At 45.8% G+C, this 27,156-nt stretch overlaps 1 protein-coding gene across 2 annotated transcripts in view; it reads left to right on the top strand.

The window, feature by feature from the left end:
• Positions 1–9,989: 9,989 nt before the first annotated feature.
• The window catches only part of ST6GALNAC5 (ST6 N-acetylgalactosaminide alpha-2,6-sialyltransferase 5), a gene marked incomplete at both ends in the record, with an annotated part of 154,438 nt that continues 137,271 nt past the window's right edge, over positions 9,990–27,156 (top strand). For both annotated transcript variants that reach the window (XM_080915392.1, XM_080915393.1), the window contains 2 exons: positions 9,990–10,004; positions 10,689–10,964. In XM_080915392.1, coding sequence (XP_080771518.1) covers positions 9,990–10,004; positions 10,689–10,964 — 291 coding nt within the window. The remainder of the gene's footprint in view (positions 10,005–10,688; positions 10,965–27,156) is intronic.

Genomic DNA, 27,156 nt, shown 5'->3' with positions numbered 1-27,156 from the left:
CCCAATAATTTATTATTAGTTTGCACTTTATATCCTGATCCCTGCATGCTTTCCCCCTCCTTCTCCAGCCTCATTCTCGTAAATCTCCCATTGCCAACTCCCCTTCTCCTCAGAGAAGAAAGACCCCTTGAGTATCACCATACCCTGGGACATCTAGTCCCAGCAGGACTAGGCACATCCTCACCCACTAAGGGACAACCAGGAAATCCAGGTGGGAAGAAAGGGATCCAGTGGCAGGAACAGAGACTGAGACAGCTCTTGCTGTCTAGTTGTTAGGGGACCCACATGAAGAGCAAGCTGTGTCGGGGGTCTAGGCACAGCCCCTGTGTGCTTCCCGGCTGGAGGCCCAAGCTCTGTGAGTTACTACAGGCCCAGGTTAGTTGAACCTGTAGGCCTTCTTGTGGTGTTCTTGAGCCCTCTGGCTTGCAACAAATGGTGCTGATCTAACTGGATGTCTGAGTGTTGAAGAATGCAAATAGATTCATATTTATCACCCTGCACAAAACTCAAGTCCAAGTAAATCAAAGACCTCAACATAAATCTCAATACACTAAATCTAATAGAAGACAAGATGGGGAATAGACTCAAATGCATTGGTACAGGAGACAAGTTCCTTTTTTTTTTTTAAAGAACACAACACACTTTAATAAATGACATCAAATAGTTTAAGTTTTAACTATGAAACAGCACTTTGAATGGTGAAAACACATATAGTATATTGTCATACTTAAGTGTTTTTCTTTAAAAACACAATTCCAGTCCTTATATATATTACAAAACAGCCTCAAAGGAAGAAGTGACACCTTTTCTACAGTACTTATGATACTCAATACAGAACCAAAAAGCAGTCTAACAGAAGTAAAGGCAAGTCTGCACAGCTGTATGATTTCAGCAGCCACAGCCGGATGATGGACTGAAACATTACTAGCCAGAGACCAGGGATGGGGAGGATACAGGGAGTCTATGTGGATGGCCGCAGCTGAAATGCCTACCAGATGGGGGACAGAGAGACTGAAGTGGCTGCCTCCTGTAGGCAGGCAGGACTTCTGGAGAAGGGAAGGTGGCATCAACCTACCCAGAATATCTTCAACCCAAAATTGGTCTTGCCTACAAGATTTGGAGGGATAAAGATGGGGCAGAAACTGAAGGAATGGCCAACCAATGTCTTCCTCTACTTTAGACCCATGCCATGTGATTGAGCCCAGCCCTGCCACTATTAATGAAACCCTGCTGTGCTTGCAAACAGGAACCTAACATGACTGTCTCCTGGGAGGCTTCATCCAGGAGCAGATGAGGCAGATTCAGAGAGCCATAGCCAAGCATCAGGCAGAGCCTGGGGAGTCTTGAAGAAAATTGGAGGACCCTTGTACATCTTCTGTGTTGCTCAGCTTTACCCTCTGCCTGCTGGGTGGCAGACCTCTCTGACTCCTCTCTGCATCTCCAGGAGCCTGGGCTGAGGCAGAGTATTTGGGAAATTGACGTTCTGGGAGGCCTCATATGTCAAAATGACCTGGTCAAACCTTGGCTTGTCACTTTCTGGTCACATGACTTTGGACAAATGGCCTCAGGGCTCTACATCTCAATCTCCTTGTTGATAAGATGGAGATGTGGCTCTCCCTTACCTCTGAGAGCCGTTGTGAGGACTAAATAAGCTGCCGTCTGCCATTAGCACACAGCCCAGCAGAAGCCGGAGATCCGTATTAACTATTATTTTTATTACAAGCTCAATAAACATTTGAAGAATAGCTATGCCTGCCTCACCAACACACAGCCAGTCCCTCGTGAAAAATGTGCCTGTGGATTGATCCATCTGTGCACCCAGAAGAGCGATGGACACTTTACATAATTAGTGTGTTCTGACTGTGCAGCCGCCCCTGCTAGAACAGTTTGACTCTCCACCTGCTACAAAAGAGAAAATCGAGAATACTTATCAATGGCTTCTCTTAGTCACACGGCAGCTAAGTGTCAGAGACTGGAATATTCCTGGCCTGTGTAATTCCAAGCTCGAAGTAGCCAAGAGGAGCCTTACAGCCAAGCACGTGGTGCAGTCTTGTAATCAGTCACAGCTCTCAAGAGGCTGGGCAGGGGCTCAAGGCCAGTCTGGACTACATGGGGAGGTTTTGGTCTCAAAAGAAGAAAATAACTCAAAAGCATAATCATTCAAAGTGAGCCCTTCCCTCTGCCTACAAGTCATGAAAGGGGCAGCAGGTGAGGGTCCAGGCTGAGATGTAAAGGACCAGGAGGTTAAGGGCTTCCCCAACTCAGTGACTAGAAATACCCTCAGTACCAAGAACAACTCTCCCCCCTTCCCCATTCAATGGGTTCTTACGCTGAAAAGAGAATGTGGCCATCCTGTCAAGAAGGATCTTGGTACTAGGGAAAGATTTTCTTTTTTATGTCTTCTCAAAGGCATTTAAAATCTTGGCCACACTAAGAGCTGACAAGAATGTGCAACAACTCAAACTCTGATTCATTGTTCAAAGGGGTTAGACGCCTTTGAACAACTCCTCAGCGCCTTCTAGATTAACCATGCATCTATCCTGTGGCCCAAGAACTGCGCTTCTCAAGAGTCACATAAGAAAAAATGCAAACACAAACCCACCAAAGGACCTATGCAAGAATATACTTAATAGCTTTATTCATAACAAACAGGCAACAGTCCAAAGACACATTAACAGGAGAATGGATTTAAAGAATGTGCCGTATTTACATAATAATGCCAAGAAACAAAGAAGAGCAAGTTTTTAATATATTCAACACAGATAGACCATGAAATATGACACTATACAAAAGAAATCAGACAAAAATGTAGGTGTGCTGTGACATCATCTGTATAGTGATAGGGCAGGAGAGGCTAATTTACACTTAGAAAAATCAAACTGGAGATCTCTGGCTTGTTTGTGGGGTGGTGGGCAATATGGCGTCTGGGAAGCAGATCATAGTCTCTATGGCCATAACATAATCTGTAGTTAGACAACGATTCTGTCCATAATCATCAAGTAGTGCAGCAAATGTTTACATGTCCCCTATGTCCGTATCCCTTAGTATGGATGAGGTATGCGCATGTGTGTGGAGGTGCATGTGCACATGTGAGTACATATGAAGTGTGCACAAACTTGAGGTTGCAAGTGCCTCTCTACGTCACTCTCCCCCATGCGGTCCAGCAGAGTTTCGCTCAGGCCAGCTCACCATGTAAGCTAGCTTGGCCAGCCTGCTCTGGGGAACCCTGCCTCCCTTGCAGTGGGATTATTGGTGGGAATCTGAACTCTCCATGTTTGCAAGCTGAGCACTAGATCCACGGGTTCATCACCCCAGAGTGCACAGCTACGAAACATGAAAACAGCTCTAGGTCCGGGACGAAAGGAGTTCTGCCTTCAGTTATGCCACCTACACATCACCCACTGAGTAATTTCTACCACATCAGTCCAAGTTAGAGAGGTCAGTTCGAGAACCTGAATGTGCAAAGTTTTATAAAATTCACTTGTTTTTCAACAAAGGTTTTTGAAATAACCACCTGTAAAGCTAAATATAACCACTTGCTATCTGGTGATAGGCCATTGTACTGGCTGGTTTTGTGTCAAATTGATACAAACTGGAGTTATCACACAGAAAAAAGCTTCAGTTGAGGAAATGCCTCCAAGAGATCCAGCTGTAAGACATTTTCTCAACTAGTGGTCAAGGGGGAGGGCCCAGACCATTGTGGGTGGTGCCATCCCTGGGCTGGTAGACCTGGGTTCTATAAGAAAGCAGGCTGAGCAAGCCAGGGGAAGCAAGTCAGTAAGTAACATCCTTCCATGGCCTCTGCATCAGCTTCTGCTTCCTGACCTGCTTGAGTTCCAGTCCTGACTTCTTTGGTGATAAATAGCAATGTGGAAGTGTGAGCTGAATAAACTCTTTTCTCCCCAACTTGCTTCTTGGTCGTGATGTTTGTGCAGGAATAGAGACCCTGACTAAGACAGCCATTGAATCTGACTTTGTTCATTCACATAGAGAGTTAATTCCTTGTTCCCTGTGCCTAGTTTTGGACCAAGTAATGGTTAGTCTCCAATATCAACATTTAGAACCAACTGCATGCTGTAATGTGGTGTGAGACCCCTCCCCCGTAGGCTCATTTATTTAAACACTGGATCCTTGACTCATGACTTTTTGGGGGTGGAGCCTCACTAGAGGAAGTGGGTCACTAGGGTTGGCCTTGGGATTTTATGACCTGGCCTCACTTTCTGTTCTCTCTCTCTGCTTCCTGGTACCACAGCTACAACAGTAACAACCACACTCTCCTATAGCTATGCCTTCTCAGCCACATGGACTGCATCCTCCTGGACCCATGACAAGAATAAACGCTTTCTTCCTTAAACTGCTTTTCATTGAGTGTTTAGTCACAGCAATAAAAAGAGAAACTGATGCATCATGGGAGCACACCCCTGGGAATGTCTACAAGGAGATTTAGAAAAGTTTAACTGAAGATCAAAAAGCAATCCCTAAGGTGGGATGTGCTAATCTATGGCTCTGGGATCCTAGGCTGAATAGGAGGCAGAGAGAGTCTGAGCACAGTGTTCATCTCTGTGCTTCTTATGCTTCTGGCAACATGCCTTTTACCTTTCCTGCTGTGCTGGACTCTGCCCCTCTAAACTGTAAGCCAAAATAAACCTTTCCCTTCTTAAATTACTTCTTGTCAGGTATTTTGATCACAGCCATTAGAAAGTAACGAATAGAGGTCTACTTGGTTTAATCTATGCAACGCTCAAAATACTGCTAGTTCAAAGTAAGAGGTGACAGACGTCAGTGATTGATAATGGATGTCAGTGATTGATGTTACCATTCTCGGCTTTGTGGTGGGCTTCCTAGATATGATAGCAATGACACATAGTCACAGTTCTTACAAAAATAAAGTTAGAGGTTCAGCAACAACTACAGAAATAAACATGATTAAATATGTTTGGTATGGTAATAGAATTTGAAAAATATTTTTGAGAACATAAATGACTAACTGCCTTATCATGGAGAAGCCAACTAAATCAGAAATAATCAGCCACCTAAGTGACAGTATTGTGGTTAATATACACAAGTCCTTTTCTTGCTGTGTGAAATTTGAAGCTTTCAGGATCCTCCTTTAGGCTGATTCATTTCCAGATGATCACATCCATCCACATTCATGGCTCAACTCTTGCCTCTCATTCGACAGAGCGTCTGGACTGTATGTGCCTCAATGTCTCATACAGACGATTCCTAAATCCACACTCCCTCTTCTCTGTCCAACTCATACCAGCTGCAAACCCTAGCCATGTTGTTCCAGCTATCTCTCCTTTGCAAACTGTTGCACTGGGTCTAATGAGATGGCTCAGTGGGTAGTGTTTGCTGTGCATGTAGGAGGACCTCCCTGAGCTCTGTAGAGCCCGTGTGCAAGCCAGGTGTGTCTGTAATTCCCATGTAATTCCCATGTGTCTACAACCAGATGGGAGGTGAGACTGGGGGACCCCGGGAAGCTCTCAACTCAGTCAGGCAGTGGTGAACAAGACACCCTGTCTCAAGAGGGAAAAATGGAGATCTACACCCAAGAGGTTGTCACACAGACAGACAGACAGACAGACAGACAGACACACACACACACACACACACACACACACACCTATGCACATACAGCTGAAGTGCAGCAAGTGAGTGAAATGCCATGTAAGAACTACAGTTTGAACTCTGATGTTCTAAGAATTCACTTCTGCCGTCCAGGCCCGTGGGCCAAGCCTGTCAAACGAAGAAAGTTAAGCAAACTTTACAGCACAGTTGAATAAACATCAGGCTGGCTCAAGGACTCTCTACCATCACTAAACACGTTCCTTTCTTTGTACCTTCCAGAAATTTCTTCCTTTTCTCCGAGACTATAATGTAAAAGGCAGCCATAGCTCCAATCTAACTTCTGCTACACTGACTTGTGCCTTTCATCTAACTTAGAAACATATGACAGGTGGGGGAGATGGCTAAGTCAGCAAACACTTTGCCTCTCAAGTGTAAGGCCTGGGTTTAGATTCCCAGAACAGGGCAAACCTGTAACCTCAATGTTTTAGAGGGAGGATAACTAGATTCCTGGAAGCTTCCAGGACCAGCAAGCCTGGTCTGCAAGGTGAAATTCCAGGCCAGTGAGAAACAGGGTCCCAAAGAAAAGGTGAACCAGAGAATCAACATTCAAGGTTGTCTTCTAATCTCTATAAATGTGCCAAGCATGTATACACACACACACTCACACCCACATATGAATATATACTCACACACAATATGAACATATATGAGAGCATATGCACTCACACCCACATATGAACATACATTCACACACAGAGACACATATATGAACATACACCCACATATAAACAAGCATGCATACACACTCATACCCACATATGAACATACATGCACAATACATACTCACCCCCACATATGAGCATATATGCACACACAGAGGCACATATATAAACATACATGCACACATTCTCATACCGACATCTGAACATATACAGCACACACATATAAGCATATATACACGCACATATATGAACATGAATGAGTATACACACACCCACATATGAACATACATGAACACATACACACTCACATTCATATATATGCACACACTCACACACACACATATAAACATACAAGAACATGCACACCCACATATGAACATACATGTGTATACACATGCACACACACACACACACACACACACACAGTGATAGGAACTTTTTCTAAGGAAGCACAGTAGAGCTTGTGGGCAGCCTGTGGTGCCTCTTTCTTTCTCCCCAAGCATCTCGGTGCTCTTTGAGGTCCTGTGCAAAGCTGACATTCCCTCCGAATTTCAGATTCCTCATCATCTAGGACATGCCTTGTTTCAACAATTCTCAGCTTATTTTTATCACAGAAACTACATTTTGCAACACTCAATTTCTTTTCCATTCTCTTTTTTCAGAAATAGGAACCAATTTGATTGGATGTGATAGCAGGAGAAGTAGAAATGTGGCAACGTTTTAAATGGTGAGAAATTTGTCTCAGCTACCTGGGTTTGAGAGGCAAATTGTGACTTGTCCACTTACCCTGGATTAAACTGTACAAGCCAGATGAACCAAAACCCTTCACTGACTTTCCTACCTGTCTTTTCTCCTCAGTCAATCAAATACTTATGAATTTGCTTATTTTATGTTCATTCTGGCCATTCAGATTAACAACTGAAAGGTTTATATAAAGGTACATAAACACAGATACCCTTGAAATTTCAAACTTCTTGGATTTTTTTTTTAGAATAGGGTCTCACTGTGTAGCTTTGTCTTGACACACAGACTAGGCTAGCCTCAAGCACAGAGATCCATTTGTCTGTGCAGCCTCCGTGTTGTGATGGAATGTACAGCCCTCAGATCTTAATGAAGTAGGAGGCAAGGCTAAGAAACAAGCAGTACAGGTACTGCTTTCTATTCTGTATAAAAGTTCACTCTGAATACAGACTGCTTTTCCCTCAGAACAGCTGATCCCAGTACCTGGCACACAGTAGGTACATAACAAAGTAGATACTTGTTAAACATATGTTGAATCTATAGAACTCTTCCATTGTCTGTTCATTAAATTTACTACACACACACAGAGAGAGAGAGAGAGAGAGAGAGACAGAGACAGAGACAGAGACAGAGATACAGAGACAGAGAGACAGAGACAGAGACAAAGACAGAGAGACAAAGAGAAAGAGACAAAGAGAAACAGAGAGACAGAGGGACAGATGGGCAGAGGGGCAAAGTTCTGAGCCCTTAGAGGAAAACTTTTGTGCTTAATTCTCTGCCCCTCCCCCATCACCATGTCTCCTAAACAGAACTATCAAGTGACAGATGACCACCATATAATCAGCAAGTTGAGTTGACTCCCATTCCTTATCTCCCCCACCCTCCTCTGACTCTACTTTTCCATTTCATTCCCAGGCCAGAATCCCCCCAAGAGTCTTACCATCCTAACCAAATATTGGAAAGCCAAATACCTTAAAGTTCTTTATATCTATCTCAGAATTAAAAATTTAAATGTACTCTACTTGTTTTGTAAGTAATTTTGTGACCGCCTAACTCCCATCCCAGGAGGAGGGGAAAAGCATACGCTTATTGAGTTTGGTCAGATGCACCACCATGTAACAGATGTCCAACGTGCCTCCATGAGCTTAAGTCATAAATATGATGTCTCTCTTTGGCAGCGCAAAATATATGAGAAGTGTTTTATCGGTCACTGGGCAACTTGCTAGATGCAGGAGAACAATCTGGGGAAGGCAGGAGCTGCGTCTGGCTGCATCTCGAGAGCCGGGTTGGGGAAACACAGATAATCTGCTTGCAATGATTCATCAAGTTGGTCCTTTGTTTCATTAATTTGAGTGTCAAGTGCAGCCATACAATAAAGAATTGCCAAGAGCCGATAAGATTCTCCTCTGCCTGCTGCCTTTCCTGTCCAGACAAGGGGCACTATTCATGCCCACAGCACCCACTGAATGACTAACTAACCGCACTGCTGGTAATATTGGATAGTACTTGCAATTTTTGTGCTTTTCTCCAAAGGCTCCGTATCATGTGTTTCTGTCTCCTGAATGTTCATCACTGAAACAATAATTTTAACTTTGTTAATAGAGTTTGGAAGTAGTCCTCTAATGTTAAAAAACAGTCCCGGTTGTGCCATCAGCCCAGCAGTAGATTAGAGAAGATTAAAGGGGGTTTGCAAGGCTCTGCTGGCCTTGAGAAAGCTCTCACTGTGCCCATGGTTCAGGTGGCCTGCTGACCAATCCCTTCTTAATGTGATCTTCAGCCTCACACCACTACAGGTACAGTGTTAAGAGAGACATTAAGACAGCTGTGTTCACTGACTGATTTCACATGGCTGAAATATGTTTTCAGGTAAATTAGAGGTCTAACAAATCCTTACTCTAATTAGATGAAGGGACAAGAGCATACTCAGAGCAGGCTACCGATCTGAACTCCTCAGCACTGAATAATGAGCTGGCTTTTAACTTGAATCCTGAATGTAAAAGTATATAGCCTCGGTGCACCGGACAGCATGTATCAGAGCCTTCAGGTTCTTAGGAGGCAAGATCATATTTTTATCTTCAACGGCTAATATTTCTTCACTGACATCAGGAAGACTGTACAGTTCCTAGTTAATCACATGAATAGGATGCACTGAATGCTTCAAAAAAACTTTAGAATCATTTAAATAAGCACCAGGGACCTCAAAATATAAATTGTGTTCTTGGAAGCAAATGATGAATGAAGTCATTTACATGAAAGAGTACGGTCCAAAGAAAGCATGAGGCTAACGATTTGTCAAAGCAAAATTAGGGAGGGAAAGGACATTTGAAAACAACTAGAAATTATTTATTACAGCGACGTAATTTTTAAGGAAAACAACCCCATGATAGCATTTGTCAAGCTGTAAACACAAATGCAAATCTAAATAGATCTATTGACATTTGGGAGGTTAACTTGTTTTTTTTTTTTTTTTTTTAATTAAAATCACAAACCTGAAATTTTAGTAAAATTTCTAACGGCTACCATGCTCAGGAACAAACTGGGTTCTGCGTCCTTTTAGCTTGATCGCCCCATAAAAAATAATAAATCTTCAGACCAAGGAATGGGTGCACCTTTATGGTAACTGTCTCGCCCCCAGAAATTCCACTTCAGTAAAAAGATGGTTTGGGGGTTGGGAGGGGGACCGACTGCAGAGGACTCTAGGACCCAGCAGGCGGCGGCAGGCGGCAGTGTGTGGATCTCTGAGACTCGGAGGGTCCGGCTCAGTTTTAATTCTCCTCTAATCTCTGCAACAGCAGCGCTTCCCGGGTCCCGCAGCTCCCGCTCCCGTTCAGCCTCCGTCACTGCCAGGTGAGCATCTGAGCAGCCTCCACCCCATCACCCAACATGGACAACCTCCAAGAAAAAGTGGCTCCGGACGCGCTTGCCTGAGAATTCGGCACAAAAGAGGAGCCCAAAATGAAGACCCTGATGGTGAGTCTGTTGTTCCAACTCCGCCAAGCAGAGGCGAGGACCCCTGGGATTTTGGGTCTCCGGGACCATCAGGGAAGCCTCGCCGGGTATCTATCCCTGTGCCAAGAGGTCACCTGTCATTGGTAACAACTTTCTACCTGGCGTGGAACCCGGGATGGTTACTAGGGATGCCTGGGATCTTGGATCTTTAGCGAGTGATCCAAGGGGCGACTGGAGAGCAGAGGAGCAGGCTGACCTCTCCTGGGATGGAGGGTGTCCCACTGTGACCGCTGGGCACAAACTCAGAGGGGCGGGGAGGAGGCACCATCGTTGACTTTCTTGGTTTCCTTGTCGGTTTTCAAACTTAGCGGGGATCGCTGCAGGAAGCCCCAGGGGGCCAGAAGAGAGGGTGCGCGGAGGGCCGGGATCCCAGCAGCTTAGGTGAAGACCAGACTCTCCTCCCCAAAGTACCCTGGGCGGGCGCACTCACCCTTGCACTGGTCACTGCGCGCCACCTGCCCTCCACTATGAGACGCGGGCCTTGAGCAGCAGTGATGCAGGAGCTCACATGTCACCTCTGCTCTCTGGCTGCGGGGAAGGCTGGGGCGGATGCTCCGGACCTGTGCTTGGTGTCAATAAGGAGCGCAAGCTTCGCCGGTGCATCCTCAGCCCCTGTCATCTGCTCTCTCGCCCGCCCGCCCGCAGCGCCATGGTCTGGCAGTGTGTTTAGTGCTCACTACCATGTGCACCAGCTTGTTGCTCGTGTACAGCAGCCTCGGCAGCCAGAAGGAGCGGCCCCCGCAGCAGCAGCAGCAGCAGCAGCAGCAGCAGCAGCAGCAGCAGCAGCAGCAGCAGCAGCAGCAGCAGCAGGCGACCGCGACTGGCAGCACGCAGCTTGTGGAGAGCAGTCCCCAGCCACGTAGAACCGCCCCCGCAGGACCTCGGCAGCTAGACGGATACCTCGGAGTAGCAGACCACAAGGTGACAGCTTGTGCGCCATCCTGCCCACCCCGCTCGGCCTGGGCGCTCTGTACCCCGACCCTTCCTGCTTCCTGGGGTGGTGAGGCTGGGGAGCAGCTGCTAGTTCTGGAAGCAGGAAGGTGGTGCACCAGTCAGGGCAGGAAGGGCTGCATGCTAGTTGTGAATTCCTGTTCCAAGAAGGATGCAAAGTTTATCAAGGAATAGGAATGATGCGAGCGGATCCCGAACCCCAACGGTCCTGGTCTGGAATCCGGACACCCAGCGATAGCATCTGCAGATGGAAGTTGAATTTCTGGAGCCTAGTATTTTCCAGCCAAGCCCTGCGGGGTTGGGGGTGGGGTGGGTTAGGAGGAAGCCGGAATGATGCAGGGACTAGCCCCATGGTTCCTCCTAGAGTGCCTCTGTGGCAGCTCCGTTCCACAGGTGCTCCTCTGCTCTCTGCTGGGCATTGCTCTGGGCTGAAAGGCCCCAGTCTCTGGGGAGCCCAGTTCTGGCAGGCATGGAGGGCTGGAAACATACTCGGCTCCCATTGGCTTAAAGGCCTAGTTTTCTTTGCCTTCCAGGAAGCTACTGCTTGGCTTGGCTAATAATTCATAAGCTGATTTTTTTTCCTTTAGATTGAACCTCCTTTCCTTAGACTAATAAATAAATCTCTGGTCTCAGTGTAGAAAGCCTCTGGGAAAAACCTAATCAAGTTTCCTGATTCCAAAGATGCTTTAATACAATTTAAATGCATCTCTGATTATTTGGAATTGCCAGTGTGTTTTTATTAAAACGCACTTTCACTCCCCAGCTCGAAACCTCCCAACTCTTTTACTTTGTATCTTACTTCATTATATGAATGAGAGCCAAAGTAACGTTTGCAGATGTTCCTTCTGTGTGAGAAGATAGCTCTTGTCACACACGAGTAAGTCAGACTTTAAGTGACAATCAAAATATTGCGATTCACCTGTGCTGTATAGAATGCTAAAGATGGGAGATTCCAGAGGGATTGCATGCCGGGTTCAGCTTTCCCACTCTTGGATGCCTGAGATGTGTAACAAGATTCACTGATGGACAAACGTGCAGTCTGCACCAGCACACACAGTGCTGAGTTCACCAAGGAGGGAGCTCACATTCTCTAGAAGTCAGAGATATTTCTTTGAAAATGTGGAAGTTGTACTGGAGAGACTTCAGGGGGGTGGGCAGGAGGAGGCTGCCTGAGGAGGAAGCCATTTGGAGTATGTCCGAAATGCCAGAGCAAAGGCCTAACAGTCGTGGCCTCTTGGTTGCTGATTGGTTACTTACTTGGGATCTGCATGTGCAAGCTGCCGATAGGAGCTGCAGTTGTGAGAAGTTTAGATCTGGTGTCTGTGTGGGTCACTGGAATGAGATGAACTAAGTGCTGGATTTTCACACTCGCTGTTGAGTTCGAACCCGCCTCAGATTCCGGGAGCGTCAAAAGGTCGGTGCCTTGCAAGCTCTGATATATGTTAGAGGACACCCAAATACTGTGCTCCCTCTGCAGCCTGGTGTTAAGCTAAGGACTGGGTTTAAGAGTCATCTTTAACAATGCTTTTGTAGGCAGGTGTGCTGATTACAAGTTCAGTGTATCAGAGAGATATGTGATTAGGATGAGCAGCAGCCTTCCCGTGTGTGATAGCACCTGTAAATGGAAGGACTCTGTAGTAGAAAGAAGCCACCAGGGCTGTGACATGGCATTCTTCACGCAGGGTATTTTTCTGGCCTATACTTATCAATATCAATCCAATTCATCCCTAAAAAACATAATCTCCCAGGAGGTATGCTCACGTCTGCGATCCCAGCACACTGCAGTGTGAGGCAGGGGATTGGCAAATTTGAGGTCAAACTGAGTTACATGGGCATCCTGTGTCAAAGTCCAAAAAGAAGCAGTAGAGGGAGGAAGGAGAAAAGAGACAGAAGGAAGAGAAAAGGAGGTGGGAGGGAGTGAAGAAAGAAGAAAGAAAGGGAGGGAAAAAAGAAAGAGCAGAGGGAGGAAAACAAAGAGAAGGAAGTGAAGAAAGATGGGAGGGAGGAGAACAGAGATGAAGGAAACAAGAGGGACAGAGGGAGAAAAAGGAGGGAAGAAGGAAACAAAGGAGGGATGGAGGAAGGAAGAGAAGAAGGGATTAAAGGAGGAAGAAAAGAAGGGGGAAGGAGGAAAGAAAGGGGGAGGAAGGAAAGAAGGGGAAAGAGAAAAAGGAAAGAAAGAAAGAAAGAAAGAAAGAAAGAAAGAAGAAGGGAAATATGACAGGAGGGAAGAAAGAAAGGGCAGAAGGAAGAAGAAAAGCAAGGAATGAAGAGAGGAAGAAAGGAAAGAAGGGAGAGATGAGGAAGGAAGTGGAGAGGAAATTCACCTCAGGAGTTCCACTCCAAGGCTGTAAACTGAGACCAAGTAAAGCAACAAGTGCAAACCCTAGGCACTATGGGACATGTCCCTTTGTCCCAAGGAGCTAATGCAGACCTGCTCAATGGGGCTTTGATGAACCTCTTTCCTGCTTGTGCTGCTCCGGCCTGCCAAGTGGGCGAGGCTTCCTGTCCTGTTCACCCCTGGAAGCTGCTGCTGGATTCAGTTTTGCTGGAGATCTTCCACAATCTCTATCAGGCAAGACTGTGAGAAGGCAGGACTAAGTTTTTCTCTTCCATCTCACATCAGGCCTCAGGAAAATCACAGATATACTGAGCTTGATAGCCACAGGGCCAAAAGCTCATGCATACTAAACCAGGATTGCAACAGATGTCAGTTGGTTCAAGGAGCCTGGGGAGCACTCTGGAAACTACAGATATGGATACTGTAGCTCCAGTTACAGACCCTGCTGATATGGAAACTGTAGCTCCAGTTACAGACCCTGCAGATATGGATACTGTAGCTCCAGTTACAGACCCTTCAGATATGGATACTATAGCTCCAGTTACAGACCCTGCAGATATGGAAACTGTAGCTCCAGTTACAGACCCTGCAGATATGGATACTGTAGCTCCAGTTACAGACCCTGCAGATATGGATACTGTAGCTCCAGTTACAGACCCTGCAGATATGGATACTGTAGCTCCAGTTACAGACCCTGCAGATATGGATACTGTAGCTCCAGTTACAGACACTGGGTAAGACACCAATCATATCTCCACAGCTCTAGGTCCCCAAGACTGATAATTATGTAGTGTTCATGTTTAGCTACACAGTGGAATTAGCATTATAATTCTAAGATTAAATTCAACAGGTGGCCCTAATCCCCCAGCACCTGAATTTTGCAAAGTACAGGCTGTCTGCACTGGTATTCTTGTCACCTATGGCTATGAACTAAATTACTGTGGAGATTCAATCACTGTGTGTTTTTGTTCAATGATAGGCTGAGTCAAGCAGGTGCATTTAAGCTTAAAATATCACTTTGCCTGGTCATAGGCCTTGCCCCCTCATTCATAGACAAGATGATAAAAATTATAGTCCTAGCATGAGTGCACAAAGACCACTCAGCTGCTCATGGTCATGAAGAAGTTGTTTTTCTGTTGAGTGGAGTGTTGGGTGTTCATCACAGCAGTCCTGTCTGCATCTGTCTATAGAGAGATTATATTACCCTTAGGTTGTCAGTTTGGGAAGCTGCTGGTAGCCAACCAGACTGGCCAGGTACAGAAGGAGAAACCAATGTTTTGCATCCTTGGGAAACTCCCTATTCAGTATTCTTGCATAATATAACCAAACAAATTCAGAGACAGACTTATGAAGCAACATCTAAACATTCTGTGTGTGGATGCTTTCTATCTCTGTCTCTCTGTGTCTCTGGGTCCGAGTCTGTCTCTCTGTGTCTCTGGGTCTGTCTCTGACTCTGTTCTCTCTCTGTCAACACATTCAATCAAGAAGCTGTCAGGGCAGAGAGTCTTCTAGCACCAAGAAAGGAGACAGAGAACTCAATTCCGTTTCTAGTCCAGATCTCCCTAGGTAGATAAAGTCGGTTTCCATCTGGTGGAGCTTGTGAATTACAACTGAGCCGATTTCCAGGCCCTTATCACAGAAGGCCCACCTGTCACCAGCCTGCCCTTTTCTGCAGAGGCTAAGGAAAGGGCAGTGATTGACAGCTGAAGCCGGGACACCAGAGCCTCCAGGGACGGAGTGGCACCTGCCAACAGCATGTGTGTTCCTTGTTCTTCCCTTCCTTGGGCACTTGGTTCTTTGATACTTTTTGGTGACTGTGATGTTACTATTAATATGTAGATGTCCCTTGGAAAGATGGGCAAGTCAGTTCAGCAGCTGATAACTAATCCAGGCTAAAATATGTCACATAACTTATTTCAGAGTTGTGGGTGAAGGATCCCTCTTTAGAAAGTCTATAAATTCCTAGCGACAAGTTGACACCGTTTATTAAGCTCTACTTGATGACAGTTGGGTAATCCAATCAGTGGTAAATCAGTTCAGTGTCCAGGAAGCTCAGAGTTAGATTTCAGTGCTCAGGTACTGGCACATGGAGTCTGCCCATGCTGATGAAATTACAAAGCCAAAGCAGCCATAGGGTCAACCAGCTTCTGAGAGTTGAGTTTCAACAGTGTAAGCTGGTGGGAGGGCTCCTCAGGGACCTGAGTTCCATCTTCAGGTCCCATGAGGTAAAAGGAGAGAACTGAATCCCACAAGCTGTCCTCCACCTTCCACACATGCACACCCACATCCCTCACTCACTCACACCCACCCACACACCCACCACACACACATGCACACACACACACAAATAAATGTAAATTGTTAAAAATATTTAATAGATTCAACAATGTGGCTACTTTTAACCAGAGAAACATTATATAAAGATAATTGTGATGATAATTATGACAATAATTATGACAATAATGAAAATACTGACTCCTTCCCCCACTGTTGTGACAGGTTGGAGTTTTGTACCCCTCCAACTTAATGTCCTAAGTGAGTGACTTTAGCCTGCTCTCTCTGGAGTTTCTTACTTCAGAGCCTGCTTACCTTCTCCATGGGAAACTCCTCCTGAGGTCTTTCTTGAGCACTCAGGTTACATGTCATTTTTTATTAAGCCCTATTTTATCCTCAGTGGCCAGTCTCAGCCACATTAGCTTACTTTTAATTCCTTGTATCTCATAACATCTGAAGTAAACATAAATTCAAACTAGAATCTAGTGTTGTGGCAGTAAAATGTTCATAGTCTTAACCAATGCATTTCCAGGAGCTGGATGGAGTCGGGCCTGGCACTAGTTAGGGCACTGAAAGGAGCTAGGATGTGAAGGCAGAGCTCAGCCCACCTTACCTCAGACCCTTCCTCACAGAAACATCAGTGTGGTCACAAGGCCCTTGCAAAGGTTTTCCTACCTTTGTCTTGCAAGAAAAAAACTAATAAAATAACCACTAGTGTATTCGCAGAGACGAAGAAATAAGTAAGATTCAAAATACAAGAACCGCTGGAAACAAGATGTGGGAATCCACTTAACAAGCTTCCTTGTGATTCCTGTACATGTTAAAGTTCGGGCATTGCTGCTTGAAGTATCTAAGCATCACAAAGACTTGTCCCGTAGCCAGTTCATTCTGAAGGTTTGGAACTCATTGCAGTCATTAGCAAATGCTCACTGCAAACCGAAGAGTTTCAGAACTGGCATTCTGAAGCAAGAACACAGTCCCTACCCTCAAAGGGCCTTTGATCTCCTTGGAGAGGAAAGACAATGGAGAAAGATTAGTTAAATAATAAAGCCAGGGCTGAATGAGACAGCCAGGGAGCACGAACTCAAAGAAGGCGCCCCTGTGCTCTTGCTCCAGTGAGAAACTAAACACCGTTACCACAGCTGAAGTACATGAAGCCTCCAAATTACATTGTTTTCAATTGGGGCCCGTGCATGCTAGATAACTAGTCGGTAAACAATGTGGGTATCAAAAAAATTTCGAAGATTTCTACATACATGTTAAGTTTCTTCATGACTGTCCTGTGGTAAGACAGTCTCTCAAGTGACTTGGCTACCTCTGTAGCAGACATGCACTTTGCATCATAGAGCTAAACCGTTCGGTGGGTGTAGATGTAGTTGCACTGGCCAGCAGACAACACTGGCAATCGTGTTTAGAATAACCTCAGGGGCAGGCAGCAGCAAGTGTGGGTCCTGCAATGCAAATATGTCCGTGCAAGGAAAGGAAAGGGCCACAGGAGTTAGTCAACAAGTTCTGCAGTCTTCCAGCAGCTCTGGAGATTTGTAAGTTTAGAGAGATGATCAATGATTACCTCTTAAGTAACAGTGTTGTCTTGACCCTTGAACTTGAGGCAAGAAAAGAATTCTCTTGAAAGTCAGTGACCTCATAGTCAGGCAGTTGACAGAATGTGTCAGTAAAAACTTTGTACACTGTGTTCAGATTCTGTTACATAATGTCTCTGCCTTGAGTGTTTAGGCTGATAGGCCAAACAGACACTTTTACTGTGTGCTCCCATCAATATTACTCTGATTTGTTGTTGGTCCTTGTCTAAAATTGCATTCCAGCTAGGCAGCTGGCTTTCAGAGCCTGAGATGGTTTCTTTGTGTATGTCATCATATTTCTAGGTTTCAACATAATGCTGGCTCTTTAATAAATATTTGTTAAATAAAGTCTACATAAATAGTTTTAATTTCTTCTAACATCAGCCTCTATCAAGAGTGCCTGACCATTTGGGGTTACTGAAGAGGACTAGTTTCATGTCATAAATATCAGTTTCTTTCTGCCCCGGTTGGTAGTTCTGTGGTTAATTCTCTTCTACCGTCCTATGCTAATCAGGCCTCTTAAGACATACGCAGAACTGTTGAGTTACGCAGGCAACTTTAAAATAATTATCAAAAGGCATTCCTGAGTAGTTGTGTGATTTGCCCAAGGTCACAGCTAGTGGCAGTTGGGGATAAAATGTGAGGCTGATGTGAGCTTCATTATCATGAGGGGATTCAGGGCCAATATCTTCTAAGCAGTGACTTGCCATTATTTGGACAGAATTTATTAAAATGAAGAGCCTAGGCCTACCCAGTTATTGGAAAGAAATAAATATTTAAAGATCTCATTATTCTGAAATGAATATGAGAATATGCCTCCAGATAGTAGAAGAGAGTCTCCACCAATGGCTGCGCTCGCCACAGCTACTCTAAAGGGGGCACGGAACAAATGGTACTGATGTAATTGGAACAATTTGCAACTCAGAGTAAAGTTGGCTGTGAAAAGTCACTGAGGAAAACTGGAGAGGGGCTCAGTGGGTGCAAATGCTTACTTGCAGCACAGGCCTGAAGACCAAAAACTCATCCCCCAAACCCACATAAAACCCTGTATCATGCATTTCTAATCACACCAGTCCTACAGGAAATGGGGAGAGAAGGCAGGAGAATTACCCAGAAAGTCCCGGGACCAGCCAGCCTGGCTTATGTATGCAGAGACAAAAACAAAGGCGAGATCCTGCCTCCAGAGCAAGGTAGAAAGGTGGAGACCAATTCCTGGAAGCTGATCTCTGACTTCCTATGTGCACTGTGCTGAACACATGCTCACTCTCATATATACATCACAATCACATCACAGTCACACACACATGCTCACACTCATACATACATCACAGTCACACACACATACACACATCACAGTCACACACACATGTTCACTCTCATATATACATCACAATCACATCACAGTCACTCACACATGCTCACACTCACATCATACACACATCATAGTTACAAATGTTCACACTCATGTACACATCATAGTCATACACAAACATGTTGCACTCACATCACATAATACACATCACATACACATGCACATATCATACACACATATGCATCACTTATTCATACGCACATGCTCACACACACATCACAAACACATCACACACTCATATACGCCACACACATCATATTCACATAAACATCACATGCTCATACATACATCACACATACCACACATGCTCACACACATACACACATCACACAAAAAAAATGCACTTACCCAGGTGTGCACACAGAGCCATGATTAATAAGACATTGCTTCCATCTGAAACTTCACAATCCAAGCCTCCTTCACCTGCATTTCTCTGAACACTTGTATCTGTTCTGCTCCAACAGAACAGTAGCCCCTTAACCTCTGAACGCCACTGTCTTTTCCAGCCTGGTATTATAAGCACTTCCACAATCATCCCCAAAGCATCACAGTCAGGACTGCCACACGCACTGATGAAAATTTCTGTCCTAGTTAGCATCCTGTAGTAGTGATAATACACTGGAAGGGTTAGTTTGGCCACCATGGTTCTAATCAATGGCAGTAACTGGGGGAAGTCAGGGCAGGCACAGAAGGAAATACGATGGAGCAATGCTGCTGACCTTTCTCCGCACAGCTCACGCCACTTGCTGTCTTACACAACCCAGGGCACCTGCCCCAGTGTGGCACCGCCTGCAGTGCTCTAGGCCCACCCACATCAACCATTAGTGAAGAAAATGCCTCCCTCACATCTGATACAAGCATTTCTCAGTTGAGGTCCCCTCTTCTTATTTTCTAGGTTTGTGTATAATTGACAAAACTAGCCTGCACACAAAGTAATCAGGCCAAAGGGAGTGTAATATTTAATTACATGCAGAAATCCTACAGCCTGCCCACTCATTTAGTGAAATTACCTTTTCCCCAGTAGGGAAGAGGGAGTCATCAGGAGACTCAGCCAACCAAGAGTTTGAAGGACTGTCGTTTTGCAAATCCCATAGCCTACCCTGACCTCTGAGATGGAATGCCTACTCTGAATTACTCCAGGTAGAAGAGAAACCTGTAAAAAACGTGCAGGAGAAAATTAACCTTCGCAGTTTTTGTAGCTCAGAATAGAAAGGAAACTTCATTATTATTATTATTTCTGTCTTTGTGGCAAAGGACCTCTCTGTACTGCCTCCGAACCACACAGATGCTGAGAGTTCTCAGCCTGAAGTGCAGAGTTAAACAATTATTTCTTCTAAGAAGCATATTCTGAAAATTAATTGCACATATGGGACATCTTGAATGGACTGAACTGTGTTATTGCATTTCTACTTACAGACTGGCTTATGTTCCCAGCAAGCTTCCATTCCAGTGCCTGCCCATTTCTCAGAGCATCTAGCTTACATACCTTAGGAAGAACAGCAGGGGCTGCCTGGCCTACATCTCCAGCCCCAGCCCCTGCAGCTCCCCTGAGCCCAGGCTCCACACACTCCGGGAGCACAGATTGCTCGTTCACACGCATCTGCTGTTCCTCCTGCAGAAACTGCCCTTCCACGGGCACGGCCCTTGCAGAGGACTCGAGTTCAGTCCTCCACATTCCCACCGGTGGCTCACAGCAGCCTGTGACTCCAGATCCAGAGGGTATGACACCCTTTCCCTGTCTCTTTGGGCAGCACTCGGGTGCACATGACCACATATACTTCATGCACATAACTAAAATAAAAACACATCTCTTAGGAAGAAATATTGTTCTTTCAGTTTCCCAGAGATTTAATTACTCATTAAGACCCAGACCAAGGCTTTCTCTCTAAAGTTCCCCCCTGAAACCTGCATGCAAAGGAGGGAGACATTCTTTAATTAGCTTGCATTAGTCACCCCATCTTATATACAGTGAGCACTGACTGGGTAGTCAGTATTAGAGAGGAAAGGGATGAAACAAAACAGCCAAGCCCTGCCCAGTGGAGAAGTGTAGTCAGACAGCACCTGATCCTGAGAATTCTGTTGTTCTGCACACCGAGTGTACTTACACAAACATGACAGCATCCTGGTCATATGATCCCATGGGCCAGCACTGTTTATGTGCTTCATTGTGGATGAAAATGTTAGTCTACGATACATGGCTGTATTAGCACTGTACCTAGTAAGTGCCAAGCTATTTTTTGTAGCCGTGGACATCTTTGGTTGTGCACTATTTCCACTGGATTTCCTCACCTGTCTCCCGGTCTTGTCTGCCTTCTTGAACGTAGTTTAGTCATAGTATGTTTTGTAAGAATCAAATCTCAGTAAATCCTTGCTGAGTCTGACTGTGATCATACTGCATTTGATGATATTATATTTGAATAAACCTGGCTAATAGACTCATTAATCATCAGAATGGACAGAGATGATAAAAGGGGGAAGAAAGGCTTTACATACCCAGCCTTAATTTCTGAGTCTTTTGAAAACTCAGACCTTCCAAATGGCAGACCAGATGTTGAAGTAAGAGGATGTGTTCGGGCTCCTTAGCAGTGAGGTGTGTAGCGTCTACGGTTAGGTTAGCCTGCTGAGATGTTAAACGATGTGCATTCATCCCTTCGTCCACTCTATGTATGTGCCTACCTTGTACCTAGCATTGTGTGTAAGGCCCAGGAGGCAGGAAACAGATAAAGCATAACCCCCAACTCTGCAACTCACATCCACCAGGAAAGGCAGAGAAATGGATATCAAGTTCCACAGAGGTGTGGACAGGGCACTGAATTTGCTCCAGAGCTTGAAAGCATTTTTGAGGTAGGGATGCAATGGCTTGAGATGTGCTTCATCTGGGTCGTTCTGGCGTTGGTGTGGTGTGACTAGAGTAGCTCCGGTACAAAGAAGAGAACTGTCGCTCTAGTAAACTAGGACTATGGGCAGAGTCAGTGATATTGGCAGCCAGGGAGGATCCAGACAGCTAGGGCTTCTGCTGGTGTGAAGATTCTGAGCTGGTCCCCCAGAGTGCTGAGACAGTCGGGGTACAGCTTCTCCAGCTGTAAAAGGTTTGTGGTTCAAGACTGCCTCTCAATGGCTGCTGGAAGAGGCTCAGGTGATCCCAGATGGCAGCTCAACTTCGTCTAATTTTGAAGCTTGCTGTGTGTCTCAATGCCACATGCCGACTTGAGCAAAACAGGAACCGGTGATGTTATGGTTAGGTCTGAAGCAAGCTGTCTGCCGAGATACTGTAATGCATGCTGGTGACGAGGAGTGAGCTCTCTGCCTGCAGCGGAACCAGTGGGACCCAGAGTGAAGGGACTCCGGGGACTGTATAGTGTTTCAGTTCTCCGTGGGGTGGGCAGACTTACCAGGCGCAGGCTTTCCATAGAGTAAGGTAAAGGGTAGGTTTTCCTTCCTCTCATTTTCCATTTAGCTATAGAGAGAACATTACCATTCTTTGAAATCACCTTTGTTAACGACATCTGAGAGAAGGGAAGTTTCCATCCCCGTTTTGTCAGAGGGAAATTGGCCATAAAGCAACAGAAAACTTGTCAAGGGGAAGCCTTGATCTTAATTCATCCAACGGCGTTTGATTGGAAACACAAACACACACTGTACATCTAAATGAACGGCAGTTTTCTGGGACCCGTTTTGGAGTTAGTAATTTGCTCCTTCCAGGCTGCTTTGAGGATCTGTGCAAGGTGTCTGGAGTTGCCTGAAACTCCCATTCCATGCCCCAAATCAGAAAGCCCGTTCTCTTCAGTTTTATTTAATTTGTACAAGGTTTGAACAAAGGATGCACGGAGAGTGGTAATGGTCTGTGTGTGCTCTAAGACACAGGACCGAGGATGAGGACTGTGGGAACTTGTAAGTATTGTTCCAGCAACAGCCACACTGAGAAAACCTGAGCCCTAGTGCTACCCTTGCCACAAATCTCCACAAAAGAGTCATACTTCTGCCCCAGAGATGTGTGTAGTTTGATGTAGGCTGGCCACGTGATAGGTTACTTAGTCCAAAGTTCAGAAGCAGATGTCAGAGAAAAACGACGCAGAGAGACTGGGTACCCGACCCAGTGAGTCTGCAGCAATGGCAGGAAATGGTGCCTAGTTTGTGCTCTTATAATAGAATCCGGCATCCCAGAAAACGTAGAAACACCAGACATTCCTCCCACTTGTGCAGGGGAAAATCTAAGGTTGGCACCGGGTGAAAGCTGCAGACTGAAAGGGGGTGAATGAGAGGTGGGGTTCCCAGGGCTGAACGGGGAAGAAACGGTACAACTCTACTGCATAGACCTGTGGGGACACTTCTGGCTCTCCTGTGAGCATCCAGCACATTAAGGGGCTCAGTGGTTGCTTTTGTCATCCCAGTGATCACATAATCTGACGGAACAGCCTGAAGAGGAAGTGTTGATTTTTGGCTCATGGTTTTAGGGGACCTGGGTCATTATGGCAGGGAAGATGGCAGCAAATACCTCCACTGGAGAGGAAGCCAAGCCCAGCATTCCTGGCCTCTCCCAGACCTCAGCAGAACTCAGAAGCAGAAAGCTGACAGAAAATGGGGCAGGGTTATAAACCTCAAGCCCCGCCCCCTGCTCCAGTGACCCTCCCCTACGGTAGAGCAAGCCTGTAGGGAACATTTGAGTCAATGTTCATATGGCCATCCCCCTTAGAAAGTCCCTAATCCTTAAACAGTGACACTGGCAAGGTCACTATAATCAGATACCGGATCAAAAACAAGAACCAGAGTGAAAAACAGCTCCAGTTACTGAAATGCCCAGTAAGAGCGTCTTGGGGTAGACTCTGAATTCACTTGCCTTTATTACATTTGCATGTGATCCGATATCCTATTTGAGAGTAGCAATAGGATAAAGAATCAGTGAGTGACAAGGCCCCAGAGTGACTGTGGTCTACAGTGAGCCCCGAGCCCCTGGGGGATGATAGCCTGAGCACTGACTGGCCTGCTAGTCAAGGACCATTTGTAACTATGGAGACGGGCACACAGACACTTACCTCACCCTGCTATCTTGTACATGACCCACTTCCGCCTTCCGTCACCTCTTGCTTTTGCTTTTAGAGACAAAGTCTCACCAATTAGCCTAGGCTAGCCTTGAACTTGCAACCTCGCCCCCATCTCTACTCTTAGAGTGCTGAGATTGCAAGTGTGCACCGGGCTTTGTCCAGTGTAAAGGACATTTTAGTTGCTTGCTTACTGCCCCGAGGATGGTTGTTTTGCCTGCATGTGTGTGCACCGTATGTTTGCGTGGTCTACGGAGGCCAGGAGATGGTGTTGGGCTGCAGATACAACTAGAGTGACAGACAGTAGGCAGCTGCCATGTGGGAACTGGAAAGCAAACCCAAGTCCTTTGGAGAAGCTCCCAATGCTGTTAACAGCTGAGCCGACTCTCTGGTCCCTCAAGGACTTTTCTTAATGAACCCATGGAATAGTAAAACCTCTGCAAGGTCTCAAGGGTGGAGAGCAGACAGGGATTCTTCTATGCATTTCCTAGGTTTCTATGGCAACCTATGGACACCCAAGCTCAGCAACAGTTCGCTCAGACCTTTCCTGTAGACCACGCCACAGCACACAGAGTGCCTTCCGTGAGAAACCATACGCCAGGAACAAGAGTCAGGTTGCTTGCTTTGAGAGAGATGAACACCAGTCCTTTCCCTGTGGTAGATGTGGATGTGCTTGGCAACCTGACAAGAGGTAAAGAAAAACTAAGCCTGACTCATGAATTTCTCACTGGAACATTATTACCCTTGATATTTTAATACGTTTCGTATGGAAGTCTCCTGTACTGATCACAATGTGCGTAGATGGCGTTTACTGATTCTTCGGGGTTTTTATTCATGTGAGCAGACAGGGTCCATGTGCATGACACGTTGCCAGTGTGAGGCGAGGAATGGGATGACTTCATTTATTCAACTGCTTACAACTAAAACTGTCTTCCAGGTAGGTTGGACTGCTAGGAAACCAACCATTGACCTTTCTGTTGAAGTCCCCTTTGCTGCCAAAGAAGGTGTGTGTGTGTCCTTAACCACTCCCCTCCCCGAGAGGCTGCCAGCTCTCTGAAACTTTTCTGATGAGGCTTTCTCTTCCCTGCCTCCCTCTCACTCATCCTCCCACCCCCGAAGCAATATCTAAATTTCACAAATCCCCTCAGTTATGTTTATATCCCTCTTGGCATTTTTTCTTTCAGTCTCACTAAGTGATGGTATTTGGGGCACAGCCAGAGGTATTCTCCAGTGGCACTTCCAGAACACTGTTGGGGAGGGGGGGCAGTGGGGCAGTGGGGGTAGGGTAGGCGTGGAAATGGGGCAGGTGAGTGACTCTCCACATACACTGCCTCCTGCCTGCCTTTGTGTGCTGGGCTACAGCCCCACCCACTTCATAAAGACTAGAACTCAAAACAGCCACCGGGCAGAAAGGGCAGACCTGTTTCCTTGATATTACAGTCTTTCCTGGAAATTCCCCAGCACAACAATTTGTTAACTCTCACCCTCTTCTGTATTAGTGGCTTTTCTGGGTTGCTCATAGTGTGTGTAATTATGTCTCAGGAGGCACAGTTCTTCCAGTCCATGGGCAGAAGAAGTCTGCCGTTCGAGCCCTGGCACCCCTGTGCCCCACATGCCAAATGGCGGAGGACCACCTAATGTAGCCTAGGGACTTGCACTTCTCCGTGCTGCCTCCTTGTCTTCTCGGTTAAAGAGTTACTTAATTCTCGTCATTTTTTCCTTTGGGGAGGTTTTTATTGTGCAGATGTATGTAATGGCAATTACAGACTCCATCATTTTTCTGGTAGAGTCCGAGGTGTTGAGCAGTGAACACAGTCACCCTAACATGCACTCGGTAGCCTGTGAGGCAGTAGCTCCGCTCTTTCCTCCCTTAGTCCCTGGAAACTCAATTCTAGTTTCTATCTCCATGGAGGGCTTGGTCTCCAGGTTCCAAGGAGGTTCTGCCCTCCAGAACAGGCCTTCTCCGCAAAGGCTTTGAGAGAAGCCTCCCCACCCCCCTCTCCCCATCCCCACGCTCCGTAGTGAAGTCAGGAAGGAGCTTTCATGGTTCCTTCCCGTGGAAGGCTGCCTTAAGACCAATTGCCTACTGTATGGCTGGACCACACTACCTTTATCCAGCCCTGTTTTGATGGTCATGTCTTAAGAATGATGTTGCCATGGAAACCAGTGTTCCGGCCCCACGTTTTACCCCCTTCTTCCTTCCCTTCCTCTAACTCCGGCAGAAAGCACCCCATTCTCTGCTCCTCATAACTGACATGCACAATCAGAAGAGAATTTTTAAAAGTCCAAGAGAAACTAATTATTGTTCTATTTTCTTTGTCTGAAGATCGTATTAACATTTTGAAAATGTAAAAGAGAGAGAGAGAAAATCTCACCACTTGGAGAAAAATAATGTCATCGTTTTGATTTATTTTTGCAGTGGGTTCATTTCTAAGAACTGATACAGGCTGATGATGTTTCTCGCGTCTCCTCTGGTTTTGACGTAGGCCTTTCTGTGTAGCCCACTCTGGCCTTAGACTCAAAGTTCTCATGAATCATGGTGCCGGGGTGGGGAGGGGACTCCAACATCTGTCCCATGGCCTGGCGTGCTGGGATCACGGTGATAACATAGTACTTTTGTGTCTTGTTTTGCAGGTATGAAAAATTAGCCATTGAGGCTTCCTTTAGTTAGTAGTTGGGTTTTTTTCCCTGTCTTTGTACTAGTGTTCAAACCCAAGGCCCTTGGATGTTAAGAAAGTATCTAGCCCCAAACTCGCAAGCATCATATTAGACATTTTAGCAAATGAAGCTTTGGTTACTAATCAAAATTATCAGAGTATGAAAGTTTTTCTGATCAAATCCAGGAGAAGATAGGTCAGATGAAACCTTTAAAAATTGAAAATCTTTCCTAAACAAGATACAACTCCTCAGGAATAAAAGCACTTAAAAAGCCTTCCATTTACACCTTTGTGTGGGCTTTCCAAATAATATGGGTAAGCCGGGACCGCATGGAAAGTAAAGAAAGGTTGAAGACTACAGGATAGAAAGGGTTAAATAAAAATCTAAACCCAACAGCTAAGGGCTGAAGATGGTAGGTACTTGTGTGTTTGTTTTGAGAGAAGGTCTTACATGGCCCAAGCTATCCCAGAACTCACTATGTAGCTAAGGATGGCCTTCAACCTGGGACCCTCCCTCCTCCTCTCTCCCCAGGGCTGGGTCATGGGTGTGTGTGTCACCACACCTGTACAAACTGTACAATTTTACCCACACCTCTGTCCTTCGCTAATCACCCAGCCTCTGGTGAATGACACCCCAACCCCAGACACCAGCCCCAGCCCTCACACAATTTAACCTTTTTAGATTCCAGATTGTGAGCCTTGTAAAGCATTGTAACTAAGGAGTTAAGAAGTGGAGGGGAGAAACTCAGGAAAAAGGTACAGCCCTTCAAGGCATGGCTACAATGTCCTTCAAGGCATGGCTACAATGTCCTTCAAGGCATGGCTACAATGTCCTTCAAGGCATGGCTACAATGTCCTTCAAGGCATGGCTACAATGTCCTTCAAGGCATGGCTACAAT

Source organism: Micromys minutus (assembly GCF_963924665.1).
Source record: "Micromys minutus genome assembly, chromosome: 4".
Classification (NCBI taxonomy): Eukaryota; Metazoa; Chordata; class Mammalia; order Rodentia; family Muridae; genus Micromys; species Micromys minutus.
This window is presented reverse-complemented; position numbering and strand designations above follow the sequence as displayed.